The following is a 27,104-nucleotide window of genomic DNA, read 5'->3' as shown; positions in this document are numbered from 1 at the left end:
ACAAGCAAACGTGCTCTGACAAAGGCAATCAGATGTAGTATTTTGTGGCAAGGAAATGAAGGAGCAAGAGAGCAGCTTCGGCGCGGTCAGCGTGAGCGTAGGGTTTCACTGACTCCACTACTCTAATGAGATAGTTGACTTTCCGTAAGTCATGCTCATCTGGGTTTCATTAGGAGCGTGGCTGCGAGCCAGGGCTCAACGCTCTGGCCCGGGTGCAGGACAATTTCAAAACAAAATGGACTCCAAACATCTGGAGAAATGAAGAAAGCAGGAGAGTAACGTGCAGGGAGCAGGCTCCAGCTGATACTCCAGCGTCCGTGCAAGGGGAGCACGGGCAGACAGCCCTGCGGCTCCAGGACACAGGGGCTGCCCCTGGATCTTCAAGGAAGGCCACAGGTTTACAGGGTACACGCTCAAGTGAGTATTTCAAATCACATTTGGCTGAAATCTCTGCCAGCTCTCATAAAAAAACATTAATTTTCCAACGAATTTCATCTCTCCTGCTTGTAATATTAAACGCTGATTTCACTCCTTTTGCTACCTAGGGACACTGGCTTGCTAATGCAGAGGAGCGACAGCAACACCAGCTATGGAGTACTCATCCACTGCACTGCCCCCCCTGTCCCCCATACTGTCAGAATAACCACCAGACCCTACTACATCTTCTTATCTTCAGTATTCACTGAGAAAAACTGTAACCCTGTTTATCCCGCTGCCTCTGGTCACAATGAAGCAACTGCCCTATGACAAGCACTAAGGAAAGGATGAGGAGATTTAACTATAATTGTGCAGCAACTCTAACGGTTCTTCCATATATATATATTTTCAAGCCAATCTGCTTTTACTTTAATCCCATTAGTTCCTGATAAAGGAAGCATCAAACCCAAGCCATATCTATTAGGAAGCATTCACACTGATCCTGCCTAATAACAGTGTAGTTGTAAGACACTCAAACTAGCAAATATACATCTAATTTTAAGAAAGTCCAATGTAATAGTTCCTGTAGAGGCCACCTGGATTTATCTGCTGTGCTTCAGGTAAAGCTCTTGGTTTGTAGAACACTGTGACTAAATACATGTGGTCTTCCCCGCTGTATGGCATGACTCTTTACTATGCGGGTGGCGAGATACCGGTTGCCCAGAGAAGCTGTGGCTGCCCCATGCCTGGCAGTGTTCAAGGACAGGTTGGACACAGGGGCTTGCAGCAACCTGCTCTAGTGGAAGGTGTCCCTGCCAATGGCAGGGGTTGGAACTGGATGAGCTTTAAAGTCCCTTCCAACTCAAACCATTCCATGATTCCAGGATCTGCATTACTGAAGAGACGCTGTGCTAATTTCTCCCCACCTAAAAGCTGAGTGAAGCAGCTTTGCAGGACGTTGTCCTAGGCTGTGGAACACAGGGGTGGCAGCAGCAAGCACAAGAGCTTCATTCATAATGCCTCACCTGTATTCTGCTCCCCATCCCTTGACAAAGCTCATCCGGATCGTGCACATCCTGGTCAGCTGGTACACAGCTTCAAAGCCCTGATTCACAGACTGAGCCAAGAGAGCGGCGAATTCCTGGTTGTTAAAAATCTTCAGGTTACATCCTGCAAGAAAAGGACATGACAGGAACAAGGCATCAGCTTAACCAGATTAACAAAGCCATCTCTGAGGATGGAAAGAAACTCCGTGCTGCTCTCCCATATCCTCAGACCATGTGATACTGTACACAGACTGTTTAAACACAGCATTTCAGAAACAGGAATCAAGGTTGCCACATTTCCACAGCTCATATGCTCAAAAGGAAGAAAACCATGTTAGACAGAGACTGATGAATGCTAGAGCCCACACAGCAGATTGTGATCTATGAGACCAGACTTGGGATCTGCATATGGAACCTCCTTCTATCTCCTTTACAATCATTTCCCTCACATTGTAATTTAAAAGCCTAACTGTGACCATAAGACTTCGCAACAGCAATTGCTACAGGGCCTGAAAAGAAAGGAATGCACAGGCTCAAACCAGGAACTCACTGGTGTTGGATTTACATGGGGGCCATCAGCAGAAGTAATGGAGAAGTTCTGATGTGAAACTGCTCTGACAAGCCAGAAACCTGCTACCAGGGTTAAAAAGGCTGACAGCAGAGCTGCTTCCGCTGTAATTCTCTCCTAAATTTATCAAATGCCAAAGAAACTTCCTTTAAAATTGGAGTTTTTCCCCAGTGTTCAGACTCAGCTAAAAGACTGAGACCAAGTTATTCAACAGCCTCCCAGTACCTAAAGGGGCTGACAACAAAGCTGGAGAAGGATTTTTTACAAGGCCAAGGGGAATGGCTTTAACCTGCCAGAGGGGAGACTGAGATGAGCTCTTAGGCAGAAGCTCTTCGCTGTGAGGGTGCTGAGGCGCTGGCACAGGGTGCCCAGAGAAGCTGTGGCTGCCCCATCCCTGGCAGTGCTCAAGGCCAGGTTGGACACAGGGGTTGGAGCAAGCTGCTCCAGTGGAAGGGGTCCCTTCCTGTGGCAGGGGTTGGAGCTGGGTGAGCTTTAAGGTCACTTCCAACACAAACCAGCCTGGGATTTTATGATCCAACAGTTTTGAGGTGATAAAGGTGAAATAAAACATCCCTCACGGTTTAAACACAAAAAATAAATACACAACTCTTAAAAAAAGCACTGCTACTCTTGCTTTCTCCCAGATAACCACAAACAAGTTAAACTCCAAGATTTGGCACACAACTAATGCTCATTTGGGATCACATATGGGCCAAGTCTGAAAAACAACTATTTGGACTGTGATGAATTGTATTTTGCTAAAATCACTTCTGAGCCTACTCTCTTGGGCTGGACTCATACTGTCATCTGTTTTGGGTCGAACTGCATATACCAAAGTGTAACCACATGCAATAGCTCAGCAGCTGCAGAAACAACCAGCCATCTCTGTGACCATAAAAAAGCACAGCCCAAGAACCATGTATCTTGCAGAGGGTTTGAAGGGATGCTGTGTCAGGCATACTGGAGACTAAGGTGGGGAAATAAGAAGGGTGAGAGCATTGGGGTTGGACTGAGCACAGAGCTATTGCAAAGAAAGCATAAAACTTGATGAGGATCTGTCTGCCAAGCTGTTCAGACTCCAGGACTGGCTGGGAACAGGTTCCTCCAGGACTGTGCCTCGGAGGAGCAGGTACAACTCCATCCTGTCAACAAGGCAATGAAGAAACTGCTTCAAACCCAGCAGAGATTTGAAGATGAGTCTGAGAAGGTGGCAAAAGAAGGGAGAGCTGGAATCCAAAACATGTGCCTTAGATGAATGTGCAGCGGAAATGTGGGTTGTTTATGTCTTCAAATGTTGACTCCAGCCCGGGTGGACTCCTGTGATGTGGCTGGAGAATTAAGTCATGTTTGCAACACTGGCAGCTGCTTCCTAAGCATCTGAGAAAGGAAACCCTTTCAGATGGGCCAGAGCTTGCAGTGCGTGGATCTCAAAAGAAAGACTATCTTTATTCAAGTATTTTGAAACAAAAATGTTTAGTTTTTAAATACACACATGCTTTCAACTGTAAAGAAATCAGCTTCTGTAAGCCCAGCTAAATTCCATTTCAAATGGCAACCTCTCATACTAACTCTTTTGAATGTATCTAACAAAACAAGTATTTTCTTTCTGGATAGATGCAATAAATTCTCTTGTAATCTTCCAGCTTACTTTAGACAGATGTTTGCTGTAACCAGAACAACGAGGTGCCTACAAAAGTGATTTCCTTAGAATGAATCTAATTCAGAAAGGATGGGGTAAGTTTTACTACACAAAAGTATCAATTTAGATTTGTTATGGGTGAATCTGCATTAAGGAAAAATTCTTACATTATATACTTTCACTTAAAGGTGCAAACCGAATTATAAGCATGGCTCCCATAACACAGTAACAGGTTGATAAAACACTGCATGGACAAATGGCAGATTCTGCTCTTAGTTCTGCTTAGATGCTGGAGTACTGTTTCTTCCTGCCTGCACGTAGTGCAAAACCATTACTGGAGCGTATGTAGTAGCTTCTTTTATCAGTACTTCATTCTTGCTATAAAAAATGACCTGCTCGAGTTGTCAGGCTGCTTATAACAGGGTAAAAAAGGTTTCTGATTATTGCCGAGAACAGAGGTCAGCAAACCCACGCCCACCTTCACCAAGAGCTTGCTTTCCATAGCAAGGCCCCATCTGCAAAAGGTGAGGCCTGCGTGGGATCACAGACAAGGCATCCTTCCTTACCTGGTGGAATCTTGCAAACTGTTGCTGGGTGCCAGCCATAGCGTTGGTTGCAGTTGGGAGACTGGACAAAAATGGCACTGTCACTAAGGCACTCAGCAAACACTTCACCACCGATGTAGTAGAGTCTTACTCCTCTTCCTAGGAAACACAGAGCACAGTTTTGGTTTTGCTCGAAACAATCGTCTGCAAGAAGAGCTGGTAGAGATGTAGACACCTCGGCATGAGGCAGCTCTCAAAGCACAGCTGAACTCTCACTAGGGAGCAATAAATCTGCTTTGTGAGCGGGTTGAGCTGAGGAAGGCAGGAGGACCAATTTATAAAGTCAGAATTGCACCCTCTGGCCCCACTGTCAATCACAGCCAGCCTGCATGCATTTACCACCTCACAGACTGCTTACTCCAAACAGAGATGTGTCTGATACTTTCCAGATGAACATTCTATCAGTTAACATATGGTTTTCAGCCTTTTCTGAAAGTCATCGCAGCTGGATACAACTGTTTGCTTATTTAGTTAGTGATTTGGAATTAAATTATACGTTTTCAAGCCATTGCCTCTCGCTTGAGATGACACTGTATACAAGGACAAACATACATTTCCCATAGGAGTTTGCACAAATTATTAAAATCTCAATTAATAAAGAAACAAATTTCACCAAGACATCTTTGTTGCTCAAATAAACACTTGCTGTGGTCTTACATTCCTATTTTAGTATCTTGCTTTCACTCTTCCATAAAGCTAAGGAGCCTGCTGAATTTAAAGACTGAGTTCTGAATCTTGGTGAGGTTTTTTGGAGGTTGGGTTTTTTTTTGGTGCTAGAAGTCATATTAGAAAGATGTAAGGACAGATCTTCCTGTATGAAGCTTACTGCTCAGGAAAGGGTACGAAGGGCAGCAAGATAAGGATAAAAAGCAAGTTCATTTTTAATAGAAGTCAGCAGAAAATGCAGCAAAGCATAAGCAATTTTGCTTTTTATTTAACCAGCATAAATTTGGGATATTCTATTTAGTGCAAGTTCAACTGAAAACGAAATTGAACATTACCTTGAAGTGTAAGGAGGAGAAGTGGGAATTGAGATGAAAATCAAGGAACTAGGTTTCCATTTATAAAAGAAACAGTCAGGTAGAAAATAAAATAGTGCAAGGTGGAAAGGAATTCACAAGATCACCACTAACATCCATCCAAAGACAGGAGAGTGCACATAAGAGTTTAATCTCTGTTTCTGTTACATGCAGTGTTCTAAAACTGAGCAAGGTGCGTGCCAATTAGCTAATTAAAAAGCTTTACATGCAGGTCTCCACCCTCCACCTTGAAAGACACTGACTGACCCAAGGAAACAGCTATTACCAATGTGTCGTCTTGTGAGCTCCACTGCTGCGTTTCTGTTCACGTTGGACAGTAAACCAAGGCAGAAACGTTCAGAGTTAGATGGATCAGTGAAACCATCCACGGTCATAGAGGGCTGAGAGGCGTGGAAAGTCTCTCCCACTCGCTGGTTGAGTTCATAGTAGGATATGGAGCACCAGAACGCCGGCTCGCAGTAGGTAACAGGCTGCAGATCTGCACAAAAGAAGCAGCAAAATGAATCACAGGCCCTCAGGAGGGGAAGGGGGAGGATGAAAAAAGCTACTGTTCTGCCTCATTCCTTGGGCTCACTTTAATCACCAAACTTTAATTACTTGACAGATTTTAATGGACCGCAGCTAGAAAGTTACATCGCTCTGGAGCTTTTGGCACACGGAACAAATACCATTGAAGGTATTAGTCACTTAGCAAGCGAGGTGTCACTTAACTATCTTCTTACTTGGAGAGAATGTAAAAATAAAGTTAGCTTTCCTATGAAATGTGGGATCACTTTTAGATAGCCAGTACCCTAAATGGAGAAAAGGAGAGAAAAGGAAGGACCAGAAAGCCTTAGAAAGAGCAGATCACAACCTGCTTTCACTCACACAGGTCTCCTGAACCCTTTTGCTGTGCACTTAAACCAAGCAGCAAGTCCAGCTTTCATTCTTATTGACTCTATGATCTCTCTGGCACTGGAGAAACTAGTAGAGTTGTCTGAAATATGCACCAAATTGTATGTAATATGGGCATTAAAGTGATGTAAAACTTAGATACTTTCTACCACTGCACTTGATCTCAAATTAACAACAGAAAATCCATTTCCTCAATAGATGATGGCACATCTCTTTTGTTGGGGTTAAGGTTTGAGTCAGCCTGTGGACTGAAGTTCGTGAGCTGACTGAGGCTGAAGAAGTCTCAGGAAGATAATACTTCATATGCCAGAAAGGTGGGACATTCAAATAGCATCAAATGATTTAACTGCTCCCACTGAAGCCAATGTGGTTTCAGCAGAGGAAGGCTCAAGTCAAATTTCTTGGAAATACTGCAGTAGATGATGCCCAGTCCGGCTGCAAGCCAAGAATCTGCTGAGCAGAGGAAGCAGAGAGCAGACTGTGCTGATAAGTGCTCCATTCCTCTCATTCAGTGCAAGAAACAAAAGCAAGAGAATTCCCTCCAGTCCTCCTCCCAGCTTATCACTTCATCCCCATTCACTTGGTGCTTAAAAGCAGAAGAGAACAGCTTCCCATCTGGCCAGAGAGTTAACATCACGCGGCAAACCCCAGGTTTTTCCATAGGCTTTCCCATCTGTTGCTCCTGCAAGGCTCAGGAGAATCTGGGGCTTAAGAGATCAGCTCCAAAAAAAATCAAAGACAGGTTTTTACCATCCCAGCTTCCTCTCACCCTGAGGAGAGTGTCTCGACAGAGGTTTGAGAGTCATTTCTCATCTAGTACCTGCTGTTACTCCTTTAGAAGCAGGCTGAAGCAGCCAAAAGACATGTCGGTTTCCTCTCTGTACGGTGGTGTACGAGTTCCCAAAGTAGCGAATAATCAGAAAAAAACCCTTTGGTTTCTGCTTTGTTAGAAGCTTTGCTGGCAGCAAATAAGGAACTCAACAGACCTGCATTCTGGAGAACTCTGGAACCCTTAGCAGAGCTTCAAAGTCTGTGAATTTTGAAGCTTATTCCCCACACCTTTCACAATCTCTCTCTTTCCTAATTATATCATTTAAAAGAATATGCTCTATCACAAGCAAAGCCCCGTGTTCTTGCTCTCCTCCACACATTACGCCCACAAAAGAAACAACATATCTTCCTCTTATGGAAAAAGGACATCGCGCTCAAAGTGAAAGCTAACAGAAGGCAGCTCAATACAACAGGGGTCTCTACAGCAACTTAAGAGATCTGGTGAGCAGATTGTCCCACTTTAAACAACTTCACAGCTTAAAGCAAGTCCCTCTCCTGGTATGCTGAATGATATCATACTGGACACGGGGCTTTGAGCAACCTGGTGTAGTGGAAGGTGTCCCTGCTTGTGGCAGGAGGTTGGAACTGGATGAGCTTTAAGGTCCCTTGAACCCAAACCAGCCTCTAAGTTTACTGTCTCTGCCTTTTTTCATATGCAGTTTTCCCACTGGAAATGGCCCCATCAGGCATACTTCTCCAACACCAGCTTTAATTCATCCATTAGCGGCTGGGGCCCTGCGCACATCATAAATGACTCTGGGCTTCACATGACTCCAGTGCAATTTGATTAGAGGTCCAGCAAATACCAGCACTGACATTGGTCTCTTAAGGTGCATCCACCCAGTTAAGAAAATAGACTGTGCTCCACAGGACTGTGCTCTTACTCCACAGCAAGAGCCTTTCTCATTGAAAGGCTGCCCAGCTCCAGAAAAATCACATCAACTCTTTTTAATCCTAACAATCCTTAAATTATGTCCTCAGATTGGTCCTATTTAAGTCATAAAACCACTGAGGCCCTTATTGCTCTTTATGGTTTCGTGGTCCTGGCCTTCAGAAACCACCTCCGCTTGCTTGCCCCTCAAGGGAACTGCGGATTCCCCACTGAAGGATGTACGGAAATGTTATTTCCGGCTTATTTGCAACTTGAGGAAAGACACAAACCAACAAATCCTATTTTGAAGAAAACCTGGCCTCTGAAAAAATGCAGCCAAGCTTTTAATGATGCTGCTTTCTGCTGTGATTTGTGGGCTTAGGCTTCAGCTTAAGCTGTCAGGGGATGGGCATGTTTCCTCTTGTGTAAGAGCTGTGCTGAATATTCATGTTCAGTTTATGGATTTACTGTTTGGGGAAAAGTAAGACAATGTAGCTCTGCTAAAGCCAAAGAATCCTGAGGGGGTATACAATCAAATAAAACATGATGCATTAAACCTATGCAAAGCCTGCCTGAGTGATCTCCATACAATTTCAACTTTGGCTCAACTACAGCTTTGCTTTCACAAGTGTCCACTGAGTATTGGGATGCTCCCCATATTGCATCTTCCCTACAAGACAAAAGTACTATCTACTCCTAGAAACACAGAATAGTTTGGGTTCGAAGGGACCTTCAAAAGTCATCTCATTCAGCTGTGGAGGAAAAAAATCACTGGCTGCAGTGTGTGCTCTAAGCAGAAGAGTGGTGGTTCTCATTTCAGCCAGTGCTTTTGATACACATTCGAAGTTACTGATCTGTGTTATCCAACTGGATTAGTTGCAGGCACATTAATTCTAACTCCCTTGGGACAAAAGATGAATAGGTGTACATGCTCTCTTCCCCTCTACACACTCTGAGAAGGGCTGTCTGCTCTCTGCTTTGGGAAATTGTGTTTCAACACAGAGAGGAACAGAGGCTTATGTTCCTGATGGATTTGACCGTAGGGGATGTGCTTATTTCACTTACAGCTTTTGCGTCAAGTCTTTTGCGGAGCAAACACTGACAATGGATTTCCTGTACACCAAGGGACTGCCTCACTCCAAAATAACAATGTGCCTGCAACCACAGGCTTGGCCCTTGGCCAGTGTCAACTCCCTGACTTCATCCCAAATGTCCACATAATGCTGGCAACTCTCCTTTCATTTTGGTTGTTTTCTGTATCTTCTCCAGTTCGTATTTCAGTGATACAGAGGAGATCACTGGATATCTGTAACTTCCATTTAAAGCTTATGTTTGACAACAGAGAATTTGACAGCATGAGCTGAAAGAAGGAAAAAAATAAATCCCAATATGTTACCTTGCAACACTTTTGTGCCTGTGAATGGAAAGATGAAACTCCCTGAGTTCCTTCAATCCCCTGCTACAGTCTTACAGCTTTGTGCTGAAATACATATATTGCTCCTCAAAGAAACCTTGCTTCCATTGTCCTACTTGGTTTGGCCCAAGTTCATTGCCTCTGTAATGCTCTGGAATATGGCCATAGGATTTAAGTCCAAAGTTCAGCTTACACTAAGTAAACTGCCTTAAAAGGTTCACGAAGTTCTGGTCAAATAAATGGACATCAATACGGTGATACTATTTTCTTTAAGGCAATACTGCACTGCTGCTGGGAAGTTGCTGCTTATTATCCTCATTGCACACTGTTGTGTTGTTTCTATTCTATTAATTCTATTCTATGAACTTCTATTTCATTTTCTCCACAAACACACAGAGAAAGCCTGATTAAACTTCTGCAGATCAAAGTACCATCCTAGACACTGGAGCGTTCTGCTAATCCACAGAATTCTATAGTGCAGCAAAAGCAGGAGCACTGCAGGCCATCAGCATCCAGTTCCAACCCCTGCCACAGGCAGGGACCCCTTCCACTAGAGCAGCTTGCTCCAAGTCCCTGCGTCCAACCTGGCCTTGAGCACTGCCAGGGATGGGGCAGCCACAGCTTCTCTCGGCACCCTGTGCCTGTGCCTCAGCACCCTCACAGGGAAGAGCTTCTGCCTAAGAGCTCATCTCAGTCTCCCCTTTGGCAGGTTAAAGCCATTCCGCTTGCCCTGTCCCGGCAGGCCCTTGGCCAAAGCCCCTCTCCAGGTTTCCTATAGCCCCTTTAGGCACTGGAGCTATCCTAAGGTCTCCCCTTCAGGAGCCTTCTCTTCTCCAGGCTGACCCAGCCCAGCTCTCTCAGCCTGGCTCCAGGTCAGGGTTGCTCCAGCCCTCGCAGCATCTCCGTGGCCTCCTCTGGACTTGCGCCAACAGTTCCATGTCCCTCTTGTGTTGTGGGCCCCAAGAGCTGAATGCAGTGCTCCAGGGGAGATCTCACAAGAGCAGAGAGGGAAATGATGACAATTTCGTCAGCTGACAGTTTTAACAGTGGCTCAGCTTCATGCCCCTTCATTTACTATTTTGTAGCTTCCTCACATGCAAAACCTGACAAAATCTTTAAGAGACAAGAAGTTCTCCATTTATGGAAGCTCTTGCCTAAAAGCAATAAATATTTGATTTGCAAAACTTCAAGGTATCTTAATGTTGGGAAGGTAAAATGCTTTTCTGATGTCTGCTGCTTAGACTTACAAAGAGGTTCTTTGTGGTTAACCAGCTTCACCTGCTCCTCCTTAGGTTTTGTCACCAGACAGCACATCAGGCATCCGACAGGCCCATCCACTGAGCAGCATGAGTTAGTAACTAGTGTCCTCCTTAGAAGACACATGTTGGGGCCTCTTTCCTAGAAACTCCTTTCTTCCTTATGTAAGGCAGATGCCACAATCAACTTGCCAGGTTGGTTTTGTGACATATAATGGGCTTTTTACGTTGAGGTTGAAAAGAGATTACTAGAAATTCTCCCCAACTCCCAGGCAGCACATTCAACCAAAAAGAAAAAAGGAGATAAAAATAAGCCAGCCATGTATTCTCTTTTTAGGCTTTAACAGCTAAAGCAAGTAAAAATTTAGTGGCACTGTGGCAATATATCCCATGCTTCAAAAGAAAAGAAAAAAAGGGCAAAAAAAAGAAGAAAAGAAATCCCCTCTTCAACAGCCCCAAGATATCCACAAGTCAGCCAATGACTGACAAATTCTGGAGCAATGTCAAAGTACTCCGTGCCAGGATTAAAAGCATATGTAAACTTTATGGCTACGGTTATTCAAGAGTAATCTCAAGTGGCCTCTGTCTGCTGGCTTAATGAACATTTAGAGAACTGATCCTGCAGCTAGCCAGAACTGTGAGTGCTTTTTATGACAGACTGTTGAGAGCAATTGCAGATAGGGTAAGAGCTCAAACTGATGAAGATCAGACGTTTTATGTCTGTAGGTATGAAAATAAAGGGCAGAGCCATGTGAGACAGCAGCAGAGGTTCAGAAATAACCATAAAACCTCTAATAGTACCGCAAAGGTAAAGGCCTGGTTCCAGGCTCATTTGAGCATAAGACTCCACAAACACCTCTAATGCTCAAATAAGGCTGTCCGTGACACCTATGCTTCTCCATACACCAGCATTCCTACCTTCCCTCCATTTATGTGGACTCTCCAAACACACAGCAGCTACCTCCACTTTGCTCTGCTCAGTCCATGCTCGATTTCATACTATAACAACTTGCATAACTGGGCCAGTTCTTCCAGTGGTTTAGGGCACTGGGACATGAAGGCTCTGGGCTGCTTTATCCCTGTGTGGTGTAGGGATGACCCTAAGGTAGATGTACTCTGTTGTCTGACATGATCCCAGCACTCATAGTTTTGTTGGGAGAACACAAAATCACCAGCAAAACAGATGGACATATTCCTTGCAAACCCATGTAATCAAATGAGTGTATTTTTGCTGTAATCCTTCACACATTCTGGTATTTGTCTGCCAGCATTTCTTGGGTTTTTATTTAAGTCTGATGTAAGTTCAGATTTCTGTATTTTGTCTAGAGTTACTATGAATCACTGTTATCACGGTGAAAAGGATAAGTGGAAAGGAACATCAACAATGCTCACAACCCCAGCAAAAGTGCACAACATCATCATTAAAATGTCACTACCTTGACTGTAATTACACACCGTTCTCAAGATCACACGCTTACCCAGATTATTGTGTGCTGGAGACATAGGGTTTGGTGATAAGTTTGGAGAACCTGAAAATCAAGACATTGTAATTATTGGTACAGCATCTGCACAAGGGAAAACACTTCCACCAAATGCTCAGCTCTGCCTGGGCTTGTTGGAGGGATAACCCACTTCTCACTTAAGACTCATTTTGTGACACCAGCAGCTCCTGTGATGTTGATTACTTGAGCTTTCAAATGCTATTACTTCTATCAGCTTGCTACATCTGCAATATTGCTAAGCATCTTCATGATGCCTTCTCTTAAGCTTAACCCATTAATTTTCAAAACTGAGCAGGCAGTTGTCTGTTTTACTGGCAGTGATCAAAGCTCCAGGTTCCATCATGACAGCTACAGTTAGTTGGGCATTTAACAGCGTGATTTTACATTACTAGGCACAAAACATACTCATAACCACCAAAAATTTATATCAACAAATCTTACTGGTCTAGGGAACATGGAGGATTGGATCAAGATACACAGCTGTGACCAAACAACTGCCAGAATTTTATCCTAAATCATTTCAGTTTGGTCCACAAATCCTGTGCGTGTGTTTCAGGTATCTGCACTTGGATGTCCAGAGCAGCTTCCACAGCCTCTGGATGCCACGTGGAAGCACACAGGTGGTACAGCCCATTTCTGCTTTTCCTCTCACACTGAGTTTTGCTGGTTTCTTTAAAATTTGTTTTTCTACAAAGTCCATGACATCTGAAGGAAGGGATATAGCATTCAAACTTAAACTGGGTATTTATGACATCTCCCAGGCCAGTCCTACTCCAGTCCACTTTCCAAAAAGCCATACATATATTCCAAATGTCAACCACATTACCAATAATTGTATGCACTAAAATGGATTGTCCCAATAGGCTTATGTTTGATGTAGAAAAACAAACCCACAGTGCCTTCCTCCATCTGTGTAAGTGTGGTGAAAGACTGCAAATCATTCATGCCTCTTTTAGAATCCCACGTATGCTCTACGGCTGAAGACATGCACAGAAACCAAGATATTTGTGTGCAGTATTTGCATTAATTAGGTTCTGCATGTCTGTCTCTGTGTAAGTGCCATGTATTTGCATAACCCTCTTGTAAAGCATTAGCCTTTCTAACCAAGGGTGTGGTTTTGGTTTTCAAGCGTAAGCTGTAAGAATTCAGGGTCCAATTCAGCGGTTCTTAGGAGCAAATCCCAGATCAAGAAGAGGCTTTCAACAGTTATTCCCATGTGCTTTACATGAGATGTCAGGCTACATTTGCACTCCTACCAGGATAAAAACCTCAAACCACCGTCAGATCTTCAGTACCCCAAAGGAAAACTTTCAGTGTCTCTGCTATGACCTAGAAAGCTGCAGCAAATGGCAAAACATGACTTACCTGCATCCATGCTGGGGTTCATCTGGTGGTCACTTGTTTCTCCATCCTCACTCAAATAGCCTGGAGGGGGTGTCTCTAGAAGCACAAAATGATCATACTGTTATTGCAACTGGATGCAAAGTCTGGATTTTAGACACCAAAAACATTGACTTTGCTATTCACAAGGAGCTAAATTTCTTTTTTAGTATGATTCTTCCTCAAGCTGCTGAAAGGAGGAGCTGGCACAGCCAGGATGACAGTCATAGCATATATGTGAATAACTGAGAGGGAAACAAAAAAATCCGGATTTTCAATCCCATCAAACTTTAAGCCCTGCAGACAGTATTTGTCCACATATTTTCCCTCTCCTGGTGTGCAGCTGCATAGCTTGTCCATGCAAATAAGGTGTAAATTGCTTGTAAAAGAGATACATAAATAGAAGAGCTCAATTTCATCAGAAATTTAGTTTTACTCAAACTAAAATGGCTGAATTTCATTCAAACCTAACCATGCAGAGGGAACATTCAGCTTCATATTCCACAATCAATAGAGCATGTGCTACTGAAGAGGTGAGTTTAAAGAAAACAAAACCATAAACAGCACTGCTGTGTGTCTACATTTACAGCCTTCATCTATTTTTGTACAGGTTCCCACTCCTTAGCTTCATAGTAACGATGGAAAGAAAGGCTTTCCAATCATCCAGACTGGCATATATAGATACGATTCACTGTGCAATACAACCCTTTTCCCTCTGCTCGCTGTATGGAAGATATATGGTACCTGGAATGTAGTTGCTCTGTGGCTCGATACCTGCTGGGAAGTTAGTGTTCTCTGGAATAGAATGGCTATAATCATCTAACGGCGGGAACTCAGCTGGGATCTCTGTGTGCCGAGGCACCAGCACTGGAGGTAACACTGCACAAATGGAAAGGAAAAAAAGCAGACCAGCTTTAAAATAAAATGACTGAAACCCTAGAAAATGAAGAGAAACCAGTTTGGAGTAACACCCTTAAATACATGCAACACCTAAGTCGCTAATTAAAGGACACAATTTGATAGTTGCTTCTGAAATAGCAGCAGTTAAAGATGCTATTCTTAACATCCCTCAGCTGGGGATGGGATACGTGCTTCTCTGAGCACACCTAGTCTGTCTACCCCTTCTAAGGCGAAGAAACTGGTCATCTTGAAAACCCATTTAGAAGTTATACCACATGATTCCAAAGGAATAAATTTCACACAAAATGAAACAGCAAGGTAGCATTAGCATAAACATCCAGACTGGTTCTGCAGATTTGCACCAACACGCAGCAGAAGTATCTGCAGTTCCAGATGAAAGTCTCTCTCAGAGGCAGGAGGAGGCTTCAGAACAGGATGTTCAGTTGTGCTGGGAGCTACTCTTAGATCCACTTCAACTTAAAATTAAGTTTACCCTTAATTTAATACCAACACTTAGGGATACATACAACACTGTCACAGCTCATACTTGTATCTACTACGTGTGTGAGTTGTTTGCGTGCACAATGAATGCCGCATTAGGAACCTGACAACAGTGCAACCTGCTCTACTTGGATTTTATCGATTTAAAATGATATTTTCCCCTTGAGTGCAGATTCATAAATTATTCTGCTGCATACAGTAAGAGATTAGCATCAATAATAAATACACTTTGGCTTTAAAACCCTACGCCTGCTGCTTTATTCAATTTTGAAATACACTTATAAATCCCTTATGCTGGTACTGAGAAGCTGCACCCGGGGCCAGCAGTACCTGGGGTTTCCACTCTTTGGTAATGGTAAGGATTCACACAGACTTCATCCTTCTTCATGTTAAAGGCATACTCGCACATCTCCATGGCCCGCAGCTCATGGTGGCTATGAAGGTCTGGCCATCTCCACAGCCGGCAGTAGATCACATGGGGAAGACCCTTCCGGTGAGACACCTGGAGCCGGCCATCTAACGATCTGCAGTCAGAACACAGAGATGACAGCGATTTAGACTGGTACACAAGGGTAGTATTGAGCACATCCCATCAAACACTACACAGGGGAACTTAACGTGAAGACTGGAGGCTTCAGCAGGAGGCTCAAAGCAAAGGCCCAGCCAACTCAGCATCCTGACACCAGCTCAAAAGCTGCTGGTCACCTGGTCACCAAAACCTGCTGAGACAGTGCTGCAAGGATGCATTCCGGTCCAGTCTTCAGGCCAAGAGGAAATCTCTGAAACTTAAAATATCTGTTATATAAAAGAGATTTATTCATTTTCAGAGGCTAATTTGGAGGCAGACAAGAGCCACAGCAAGTAAGAATACATCCATTTAGTGGCACTTCTTAAACTAACTAACAAGAGGTTTGCATCACTCTCAGCAATTTATGCTGTGCATGGAAAGGTACATCTTAACATATGTGCTAAGAAAACTGGACTTTTAAGATACAGAGACATGAATTCCCATTGTGACAAGATTATCCAAAACTGACGTAGATACCTTTCCTTCAAACAGTGTTCCCAACTATTACAAACAAGCAGATCTTCCAGTTTCGTTTTCCAAACTGCTACTTGAAAGCAAAAAAAGTAGATTTTTAGCCTTGCTCACTTTTGTTTGTACATCCAGCCTGTGTCTCCTCCAACTCACTTTTCATCTAATTCCATCCACACAATAGCCTGCTCCTAGCAAACCTTCCTGGGAAGGTTCAAATGGTCTCCAGCAGAGGAAAGAGCTGGAGAAGGGTCTCCTCCATCCTGGATATGTACTCCACTCCCTGAGCTGATAAACGGGAAAATCCCCTAGGCACTTTGTTTGAAGTCTAAGCCTTCATTTCCCTTGCTTTTCTTAACAACTGAAATGAAACACTTGAGGGGGTTGGTGAAATGAAATATTCCTAATTTTTAATTTGTCAAGGAAAGAAAAAAGGAGAAAAATTGAAATTTTGCTCGGAATTCTTTCCCTTGGTTCTCCATGTTGGCAGCCAATCCAGAAAAAAAAACCCAAACCCAAACCACACAAACAATTACTCCAGCAGCGGTTGTGCTAGTCTTGGCTGCTCTACAAGAGTTTTCCCAAAAGCTTCCCTGGCAGAGGTTGGTAACATGCACACCTCTTGTAAACACACTGCTACAGCAACGAGGAAGGCAGACACAACCAACCCAAGCTCTTACTGACAAGCACCTGATTTAGGGAAGCAGGAAAATATGTCATACAACGTTATGTATGAAGTATATAAGGAGTTCATCACTGAGGGACTTGTTGGTAGAGGTTACAAAACATCTAAAACCTGCAAGTATATTACAGCCCTGGAAAACGCACAATGACCAGTTATTTATTGCATGTATATATAGTATGTATTTCTTCATATTGCGCTGTTATTTATGGGTCAAGCTCTCTCTTCAGACTGCTTTGGGATGGGGTGACCAACCAGATGAGCATCTGGCACATTCTCCAAGTGTATTCTTAAGCTAAACTCCTTCTGAGGACAGGAAAGCAGAAATCAGTTTTCCTGGGTGAAAGACTCACAAGGAGAGTGCCAGCATCTAGAACCAATCTTCTATGGAAGGTGGGAACCGTGGTGGGTCCAAGGCTTCATTTGTGTGACCTCAGAACTTGTCAATGTGGAAAAACTTATATAATATAGCTACTAAAAAGTGTGAAACTATATTTAGCAAGAAGAGAGTAGGCTGAAACAAGGAATAAACCGGGACTGCTCTTCTGTTCCCTTTTCAAACATCTCCGCACTTAGAAGGATATCTTGCATCTAAGTGAGGGTAAAGGAGAAAAAGACTCAGATTATTCCAAGGGTCCCACAGGAGACACAACTGTGGCAAGTGTTCTTACTGTTCCCAGTCACCATCAGCAGATGGACATGACAGCAGCACAGACAGATGTGGGTTGAGGTTAGCAGCTGAGATGGAGGACTAACACAAAGTGTCTATGACTTCTGGGTTACTTGCAAGGATGGGTCTTCCCTACATTTCCCAGGGTGGAAGAAACTCTTTAAACCTACAGCAAACTTCCCAGTCAGCTGGAGGGTAAAATGCACTCCTTCCCACCACCCCAGGGCTCTTGGTAAGGCTATGAAGTCTTCACAAAAGACGAGCCAATGTCCATCCATGATGCCCTCTCTGGATGCCGTGCTTCAACACCCAGGTTAACTGTGCCCCTGCACCAACAAAGCTCTTGCAGGAGACCGTGGGGAGACACCAAGTCACTGTTGTCTGAGCAGGCCTCAAATCCTGAACAGCTTCAGTGGTTACCTAAACCAAAACCAGCCTGAAAGCAGAACTGATTCTCAACCACTACTATCACAGCTACTCATTTTTGTTAGCAGAGATTACACACTGGGGAAAACGTGTTGTGCTTGCTCTCTACCACTGCTCCTGGCATGAATGCTGTTTGTACTGCACAAGAGATGGGCTGCTCTACAATCTTATCTAAACCAGACTTCTTAAAATGACAGAGCCATATGTTTTATTTTCAGATATATTAACCTCCCCTTCTCCCCTCTGACCCCAATAAGAAGATATGGGAAAAGAAATTATATTTCCCCAAAGCACTGGGGACTAATTGCATTTTTATGATTGTGAAATCTGTCCTCAGGCTCCTCTGTTAAGGGACTTGGGACAAATGAACATCATCCGCTTGTTCTTGGGAACAATGTGGCAAAGTAATAGTGCAGCTTTATTTCTTTCTGCTGTCCTGCCTCAACTCTCAAGGAGAATTTTGACCAAAGCAACAGATAACTGGTATGCCTGAGATGGGACACAGGATTTCATGAGCAAAGACCGTGCTCTACTACAGGCAGCTCTTTGTGTAGATACAGACCTCCAAGTACCACAGTCAGCTGCCACATCTTTCTTAGCTACCTGAATGCTTCTTTGTAGATGCAAACACTTGATTAAGCGTAAGAACTGTCTTGGGCACCCACACATCTCACTTATACATTATCTAGACTGCAGTCACTGGCTCCTGTCCCCTCAGCATCACACCACAAGCTGGTTCAGGTCCTGAACTTGGCAGAAGACTATCCACTTTTCCATGGGTTAACAGGCTGCAACATTTCCTGAAGGAACCTGATGAAAGCCAGAAGCTGTGTGAGATGAGTTAGTATACACTTTTCCTAGTGTGCACCACATCTGCTAGCTCAGCACCTCTGAAGCCCACAGCCCTCATGGATGACCCAAGCAGGCATGTATCTCACTTCCATGTGCACAGTAATCCGACAATAAACTCCATAGAACACACAACCTCTACCTTTTCTTAGTCCTGTTCTGAAGCACAGTCTGATCTTGAATGCTGAAGCAGTCTCCGAACCACCTGAGAGCTTAGCACATCCATTAAAATTAGTGGACTCTAAGTACCAAAGATTCCACTGAGTTACTGAATTGCTCCTCCCTATTTGCTTTGTTTTAACCAGCCTGTGTTGAGCAGATCTCCCGTACAACTGACTTGCTACATTCATCATTCCATGACATCTAACAGGATTTCTTTTAAAAATACTCAGGCTGCTTTGGCCAAAAATTCAGCACTGGATGGCTGTCTCCAAAAGCAGCACCATTTGTTTTGGTGGGACACACATCTTCAAAGTGTCTCTATACTGCATAGTGGGACTAAACAGCAGAAGTAGTAAAAAGCTCTTCCTTTCAGTGTCGATGTTTAGAGCAAGCGGGTGATGCAGACTCTGGCTGCCAGAGGGTGTTCTAGTGCATCTTTTATAAGTAGCACATATCCTGAACTTGCAAGGTAAGAACAAGAAAATATTGTGATCCCCAAGCCTGATTTACCGAGGGAAATGTGATGAGCTGTAGTTATCACCTCCTGTGAGTGTGAGAGAGTGTAGGCTATGACAGCCTGCAAGATTAAGTAAAGCCAAAGCCAGAACACAGCAAGATTGCTGAGCTGATACCAGTTAGCAGTGGGTTATAGCAAAGAAATTAATTCAACAATGATTCAGAAATACAAAGTCTTGATGTGACAAGAAAAAGCAGAGAGGAGGAAGACAGGGGCTCAGTGATGTCAAGGATCAGCCCATTGAGAGGAACAGCAGAGACCAGCACTTCCCTACCTGAACGACAACTCCCTGGCCAGCAGACTGGGTGGCTGTGCTGGGTCAGGAGAGCAGACTAAGGCCCCACAGCATGCTTGTCCCAGCCCATGCTGTGGCTGTTAGCAACAAAGATAATGACTATACACCCATAGCCTGAATGCGGGATACAGCTCAGAAGACTTGGTGCTTGGTGAAAGATGCCCAAGGAGAAGTCAGCCAAAGGCTTGAGGTTTACAATACGGTACAAACATGATCAAGGGGTATCCAATGCAGAGGTTTCTCCACACCTAGGGCAGTTATAATCAAAGATTAAAAAGTGTTGAATGAAGAAAGAGAGACCAAGACCCCAGGAATGCAGTCAGGTGATTTAATTGCTTGCACAACAACTTCAGGCATGGTCAGGACACCACTGCAGTGTCCACAAGAAACAAACAAAAACCCCCTCAGGCTGAACACCTTTAGGATTGATCCATCATTATATGTTGTTACAAGCAAAGTTTAACACATGAAACTGCTAATCCAAACTGCCCAGACTGCTGCTGCTCAAAGACCAAAGGGCAACTGCAGGTCTTAATAGCGAAAACAGAGGGGAGGAAAAAGAATGACAGAAGCATTTTTAAACACTCCTCTGTAACAATCTGAAACAGAGTGAGGAGTAAATAGAACATTAAATTGCGTAACAGGGATTTGACTTCCAGGCACGACTGTGGGGTTTTTTGGTTGGTTGGTGGGGGTTTTGTTGTTGTTGCTACTTGGTTTGTTTCATGTTGGTTTTTTTTTAATCTGATTTGATTTGTAAGACCCTGAATTGGAAAAGAAAAAAGAAACCACCTACCCCCACTTGAAAAGATGTACTTGTTATTTTATGTCTTCCTCTTTGAGCACTTTGCAGCTATCTTTCCTCTAGATGCATAATGAAAGTCTCCCTTGCACCCATTCTCCTTCTTTAAAAGTAAAGTCAAAATCAGCGGGATGCAGAAGTGCAAATTAAGCTAAGTGATATAAGCAGTAAGTTACTACAGGTAACCTCTGCCAAGGTTGGTAATCTTCAGATTTACTTTATCACAGATCCACTCCCTCCCCTTACCATTCAAACTCATACACTCCTGTTTGCAAAGCCCAACAGTTTTATGTCCCTGTCATTAATCTTCCAAGTGAGCAAAATGCCTGAAAGCTCAAGTATCCAGTAACACCAGCATGTGCAAAAAGTAAGGAAAAGAGAAAAACCATCAGGAAATAAAAGTGTAAGTTATGCATTTCCAGGGATTTCCTACTAAAAACCACAAGCAGAAGCTGATCTTTAAACCCATGACAACTAAGTTGCCTGTATGCTCTAAAATGCACAAAGAACTATGGCCACAGGCTGTGATTTTCTCTTAAGCACAAAACATAGTTAGTAGCTCCTTACTGGCTCTGCATCTGGTCTACACCAGGAAAATAAGCACTTATTCTTGTAGCAGAATCTGGCTTTTGTGTGCAGAGCACTGCAGAATCCACAGGGCTTCACCCAAAAGTTGGATGAAATCTCAACTTTCCCTGAATAGTGGCCAAATGAACAACACTGAGTAAAAAAAACCTGATCCATGCAGCACATCTGTGATTCAAAAGCTGATCCTTTGCCATCTCTTTCCCCTCAATTTGCTCAGCATCACTACATTTTCCGATTGCTGGTGCAGTTTTAACAGTACTGTCATTCAAGTTCTGGAAATAGAAGGAACTGCGTCAAACTGAGGTTTGCAATGCACATTATCACACTGCCGTAGAGGAAACTAATAATTAATACTTTTCCTTAGCACTGTACATTTATAGATTAAAAGAATTAACAACACCTCATTTGCAACATGTCTCTATGGAGAAAATAAGTTCTTGCTACCCCCAGAGCAATGAAGTTGGAAGATTCTTCCAAAGCAAAAGGAAAGTTTGTGTCAAATGCAACACCAGGAATAAGGAGTTCATCACCCCCTCAATGCTATCAAAGCTGAGCACTATTTTGTGCTGGTAACTCATCTGGAGTGCTTACTCTTCCCACTGAAGTCTTCCTTGGATGCAGAAGAAAACCCCATGTTCTCTACATCGGCAGATGGTATCTGACTTCAGATGCTTCTGACCTTCACAGTGTGCAAACAGGCAAAGGCAAGGCTGTGACAGCCTCTGGGCGGGTGTACATGGCTCTGTGTGTACTTACAGGTAAGCCCAGGATCACAGCCAGTGGGTGGCACAGCTCCACGCATCTGCTGACCATGAAGTCTTTAACAGAGACTGCCAGAACCTACAGTCTGTGACATCAGGTAGATTTTAAAGAGCAATTCCCATTTCTTCTGATGCTGCATAATTCTTCGAGTCTCATTTGTGCTGGGTTTGAAAAGTAGCTGACACTACAGAAATTACCAATATATCCTGTGTGGGCTCCTAACTGCCTATTTACATCTCTCAGTCTTTACTAAGGCTTTGCAGACTTCCCCTTCCCCCACTTGAAAGCTGAAGAAATACAGCACAGAGAGTTGATGTCAGGATCAGATTATGACAGCATGAGTCATTTATTAAGATTCCAGTAATGCTAAGCTCTTTAGCAGGTGCCTTGAGACAGTATTTTTCAGAGTCTAATTTCAGATTCAGACATAAGTATGTTTTATTGGTTTACCATAAACTGTCTGTCCATTGTTGCTGCTCTAAAGCCGCCTCCTGCTCGTCCTGTACTCCACAGCAATCTTCCCTGAGCTATGTCCACCTCTACTCCCTGCTGACACGCAAATGACAGCTTAGTTGAATTTAGATTTCTTTAAAGCTACAGACAGATCTTGCTTTGTCACGTAGTATCAGGATCTGGTTTTTCATCTGTACTTTTTACTAATCTCTGTTATTTACACCGCTTCTACTTGTGCCACAGCTATAGGTTATTGCTGCCAGCTATTAAACCCAGCTCCCTTTCCTTTATTTATAGTCATTTTGTAATTATATGCCCCTACATCTTTCACTTCCTCCTTTTTCCGATAGCCACTAGAACAGAAATGGGTACTTCAGAGGCCCAACCATGCATGGCCTTCACCCTCCCACCTTAGAAAAGCCATAATGCGTCCTAATGCTTAATTAAGGTTTAATCATAAACCCAGTTCTAAACTTCCTAATGCGCATCTTAGTATTTCTGCCATCTACACTTGCCTACTTGCACTTAGACCCACAAGGTGCGTGGCAGCTCTCAGAAAGGGAGAGATTCTTCCATGACTGACATTTCAAAGGAAAGCAGCGAATTCCCCAACAAGGCACAAACTGAAGTGACACCGTTTCTAACAACCGCAGCAGGAATGATGCAGTTCAAATGTCTCTGATGGTTCTTCTCTACCCTCAGGAAGCCCAGAGCTGTCAGCAAAGCAAGGTGAAAAAACCTTGACTGTCCTTGTTGTTACTGCAAGAGGCAGACAGGGCAAGGTTTAGTTTGGTAAAAATGTGGTAATTCACTGCTACTAATCTACCATGAATAGAAATTGGTAGAGCACAAGGGATGGAAGTGGAATCTCAGGCCCTGAGTGCTTCTGAAGATGTCGCATCCAAGCCCTTTCCCAGAACAGATGTAACTTTTTGCATGATTTCCCTAACTCCTCTTGAGTTCCAGTTTTTCCGAGCAGCCCTTGTCCTTTTATTTAGTTCAGCAAAGTTTATTTGCCCAAATCTGTGTCAGACTCATCTGAATTTATTTGTGCTTGAGCCTTAAGGGGACTGGGGGTGGAAGGAACAGACACAGCCTCTCAAAAGGAGCGTGCCTTTTTGAAAAGTCATTTATCACATGAGCTGGTCAGTTCTTCCCAGAATCCCGTGTTTAACTCCCATCCTGAAATCCAAACCCCAACACACTTGCATCCAACCAAACCAGCGACTTCCTCGCGCCGAGGAGATTCCAGGCATACTGATGGGGCTGTGTATTTGTATGTTCTGAAGAGTTTCATAAGGAGAAACTGGAAGGGTGGAAATGCCAAAGAGATTCAGATAAGCTTCCGTAACAGAGAGAGCATGCAAAACAAAAGTAGCTCAAGAAAAAAGGAATAACTGAAGCACATCGTAGTGCTAGCAAGAGAAAAGAAAAGGTGCTGTAAAACTCCGTTATTGTGTTAGCTTCCATGATATCTACACTGATTTACATTTAATATCTAGCTTCCACATGCATCATTTTGATACTGCAGGGAAAATAATCTTCCTATTTCCACTGAAGCCAAGAGAGCTTTGCAAATTAGCATCAACTGCTGCTATAGCCCAAAGAAAACCACAGCTAAGGACCCAAGGAAAGAATACGCTGCTTAACTGCTGAACGAGAAAAGAAACTAATGTGCAGCTCAATGTTTAGACAGAAGTCTCACACCAAGAGCTGCTGCCCCAAATATATATGTCTGCTAACAAAAGCAAAAGTGATTTTCATAGTGAGTGCTGAAAAATGACAGTTTTAAGACCATGGACTCTCCTTCACAATATATACAATTCCCAGTGCCTTCAACAGAAACTTCATATAAATTCCAGGAGTCGGAACTGACTTCTCAGACAAATGTTTGTGCATTCTATCAAGTTGGGACAAAGCCAACATTTCTTATGGAAACATTTTTGGTGGTCCTGGGCAACGAATGTGTTTACTTTATAGCAGATATAACTAAAAATACACTGTGCTACAGCCTCCAATTATCTTGTTTGGAATAGTTTGAGGCTACTCGAGGTTCATTGCTGTTATTTTCTTTATTATACAGTGAAAATGTTGCTGCTTTCCCTGTAATTTGAAAAGCAGCTATTTCAAGATTGGACATTTGTGTTTGTACCTCCCCCGCTCGGATAATGAGATCCAGGGTGAAGTTTTCCAGAGTGTCCATCGCCCACTTTAGGAAGCAACTCAGGTACTTCAGACAAAGATCGATGCATTCCTTGCATGACACGGCCTTTTTATGACTTCCATTAATTCCACTGGCTCTACACGCTATTGCTTTTCAAGCTGGTTTAACAGCAGCCCAGCTCTGTAATTCTTTGCCCAACCAGTACTAATCAACAGCACACCACAAATGAGGGGACTCGGTCCCACAAACGCTCACGCTTCCGTCCAACATCCTCCCCCACTCCCAGCCCCTCTGCAGGGATGTCCTGAGGGATCCATTCAACAGCAGAGCTACACATGGCTCTGGGATGAGGACCTGTTCTTCATTAAAGCTGCAGCCTGAAACAAAAAGCAGCTTGCTTAAAAAACTTGAGTCTGGGTTCCTCTGCCTTCGGTCTTCCCCATTCTCCCAATCGATTAACCAGCTCTCTTTTCCAACCAAGCTTTCCCAGCCTCCGACCCCCTCTGGCATCCTACAAGTTGTTAATGAATCAGTTCAGCATGAATCATTTCCCATGTGCAGACTGTGTATTTCATCACAGAGCCGATTCTCACAGACTTTCCTCCTCAGTCTCGATGACAAAGAACTACCTCCGCTACCAAAACAAGCCTTGAAGTTTCCACAAGGAGTTAACAGAAGGTGTGTGCTCTGGGAGAGAGGTGAAAAGGGTAGTGGAAGAAGGCTGCGTTAATTTTACAGCTCTGACTTCCTTAATTATGAGTCACCAGCAATGCAGGAGAAATCCAGCTTAAAAAGTAAACCAAAAAGAGTGAGATGTCTTAGGGGAATGCTGCAGATTTCAGATGAAACGCCTCATTAAAAGCCCACAGAAGTTAATATTTTACAGCCTCTTCTGTCTGTAATTACTACCGAAATCAGAGACTCAGGACTCTGCAAGAGTCCACGTGTATTTGGAGGAACAACTTCATAAACTTCTCTGTCTCATAATCAGGTTTTACAGCACATCTGAGGAGGGTGAGGGAAGAAAGGAGGTGGTTGTTAGTTTTATTTTGGGGGACTGCTTCTATACAGTAAGAGAAGAGGGTTATTTGTACCAGAGAGGTAGAAATGCTTCAGCTGAAACGTTTTCTCCCACCAAAAACTCTCAGCAGCGAAAAAGGAAGCTGTGTACGTGGCCACCTGAAAGCTTCCTTTCTTCTAGTAAATCTACAGATCAGTTGAAAGGCTGTTTCTAAGGCTCCCACTGACAGCAGATGTGCCATGCAGCAAGAGAAAGTCACTCCCACAGCCATCCCCTCCAGCCAAGATAATTATTCATGGAAGCCCACTTCTGCTTTCCTAAATTACAGGTGATGGTAAACAAAACCCCAAAACCACCCTAAAAAAAGTTACAGAAAAGAAGGGGGAAGGAGCATTTTCCTCATGCTGCACGGGACAAGGAATTCCCTTGCTCACCAAAAATCACACTTTTAGATGTTGTTGCTCCCTTCAGGATCCCTGTCAGGATGCACCACGTTCCCATTAAGATCTCCACTATCTATTGTAAGTAAAGCAGCACTAACACAAGCACTGATGTTTTCCCTCTCTCCTTCACTCTCCCCTGCCATAAACTGCATCAGCTCTGCACTGGTGATACAACTGGGAGCAAGGATGTAGAATTTCTATGCTTACCTCTGACTAATGCAGGATGTGTGGGAGAGCAGCACAGCAGCATGAATAACAGCTCTATGAAGCATGTATCAGTATCAGGCTAAGTCATTCTTATCATCCAAACAGGATCTTAAGCATGTGCGTGCATGGTACCTTTCCTGTAAAGGTTTTATCGTGGCTATTGCTCGCATGGAAATCCAGCTGCCATGACATAGAAAGGAGCAGGAAAAAGCAAGCAGCTGACATCAATGTGAACAAATACCTTATTTCCACGTAAATGTCAGCAGTAATGAAAACTTGAGGCAAGAAGTGATTAAAGAACAGTCCAGAAAAAAAATCCCACATGAAAACAGGTTACCCCTTCAACCACCACAGGAGACAGAACTGCTCTCAAATGGGATGTTTGTCAGAAGTTTTCCATGAGGTGACCATAACGAACAGCTGAAAATACCAACTGCATCAAAACTCACATTTACGGAACAGGGAGCCATTTCAAGTACCTTTCCTGTTGTCATCTCCCCTTTCCCTCTCTTCAAACTAAAAAGAATTAACATTCACATCCTGGGAACCTCCCTGGATAAATGCTAAGACTTTAAGCTTGAACTGGAAGCTGATCTGCTCTTGCCAAGGAGAGGGGAACAAAGAGGGAGCAGACTCACAGGTAAATATTAGTTTGTACTTGAAAAAGCAAATTTTAAAGCTGCTTTTGATTTTCATGCCAGCTTCACATCATCCTCCATCAAACCTTGGTAGAGCAGAGTGACGCAGGAGGAACGAGCACCCTTTGTCTTTGGTCCAGGGTGACAGTGACACTGCCAGTCATTATCAGCCAAATTATGGAAAATGACCAGCACAATTCCAGAAAGAAGGGATGTTTTTCTCCCTTGCTTTCTTTTTGGCCTCTCTTGGCTGGTGCCTTTAATGCCAGCCACACAGGAGTCTGGCTGGACTGTTGCATGTGGTTTTGGCACTCACAAAAGCGGCAAGGAATGCTGTTTGGGAGCACGACTCTACTCCTCTTTGCTCCCATCTTGTAACCACACAAGCTCTTTTTTCCCAGGTCTCATATCATCTTGCCATCTGGCAACCTTTATGAGTACTGAACAGTAACAGCAGAGAAAAGACTTGAAGCTCTTGAAAGCCACAGGAGAGATCCCTCCTGGCCTTGCAGCAATAGTCCACCA

General features: G+C 43.6%; 1 protein-coding gene across 1 annotated transcript in view; it reads right to left on the bottom strand.

The window, feature by feature from the left end:
• The window catches only part of SMAD3 (SMAD family member 3), a 69,331-nt gene that overhangs the window by 2,300 nt on the left and 39,927 nt on the right, over window positions 1-27,104 (bottom strand). The window contains exons 2-8 of the mRNA XM_057430518.1: window positions 15,195-15,388; window positions 14,208-14,342; window positions 13,449-13,523; window positions 12,060-12,110; window positions 5,581-5,793; window positions 4,237-4,374; window positions 1,443-1,587 (exon numbers count right to left, since the gene is read on the bottom strand). Of these exons, the coding sequence (XP_057286501.1) occupies window positions 1,443-1,587; window positions 4,237-4,374; window positions 5,581-5,793; window positions 12,060-12,110; window positions 13,449-13,523; window positions 14,208-14,342; window positions 15,195-15,388 (951 nt within the window). The remainder of the gene's footprint in view (window positions 1-1,442; window positions 1,588-4,236; window positions 4,375-5,580; window positions 5,794-12,059; window positions 12,111-13,448; window positions 13,524-14,207; window positions 14,343-15,194; window positions 15,389-27,104) is intronic.

This window comes from Pezoporus wallicus, unplaced genomic scaffold (genome assembly GCF_028554395.1).
Source record: "Pezoporus wallicus isolate ANWC-B61680 ecotype Strahan unplaced genomic scaffold, APGP_CSIRO_Pwel_v1 contig_14831, whole genome shotgun sequence".
NCBI classification, from domain to species: Eukaryota; Metazoa; Chordata; class Aves; order Psittaciformes; family Psittacidae; genus Pezoporus; species Pezoporus wallicus.
Note: the sequence above shows the minus strand (reverse complement) of the source record. Positions and strands in the feature narration are given on the sequence as shown.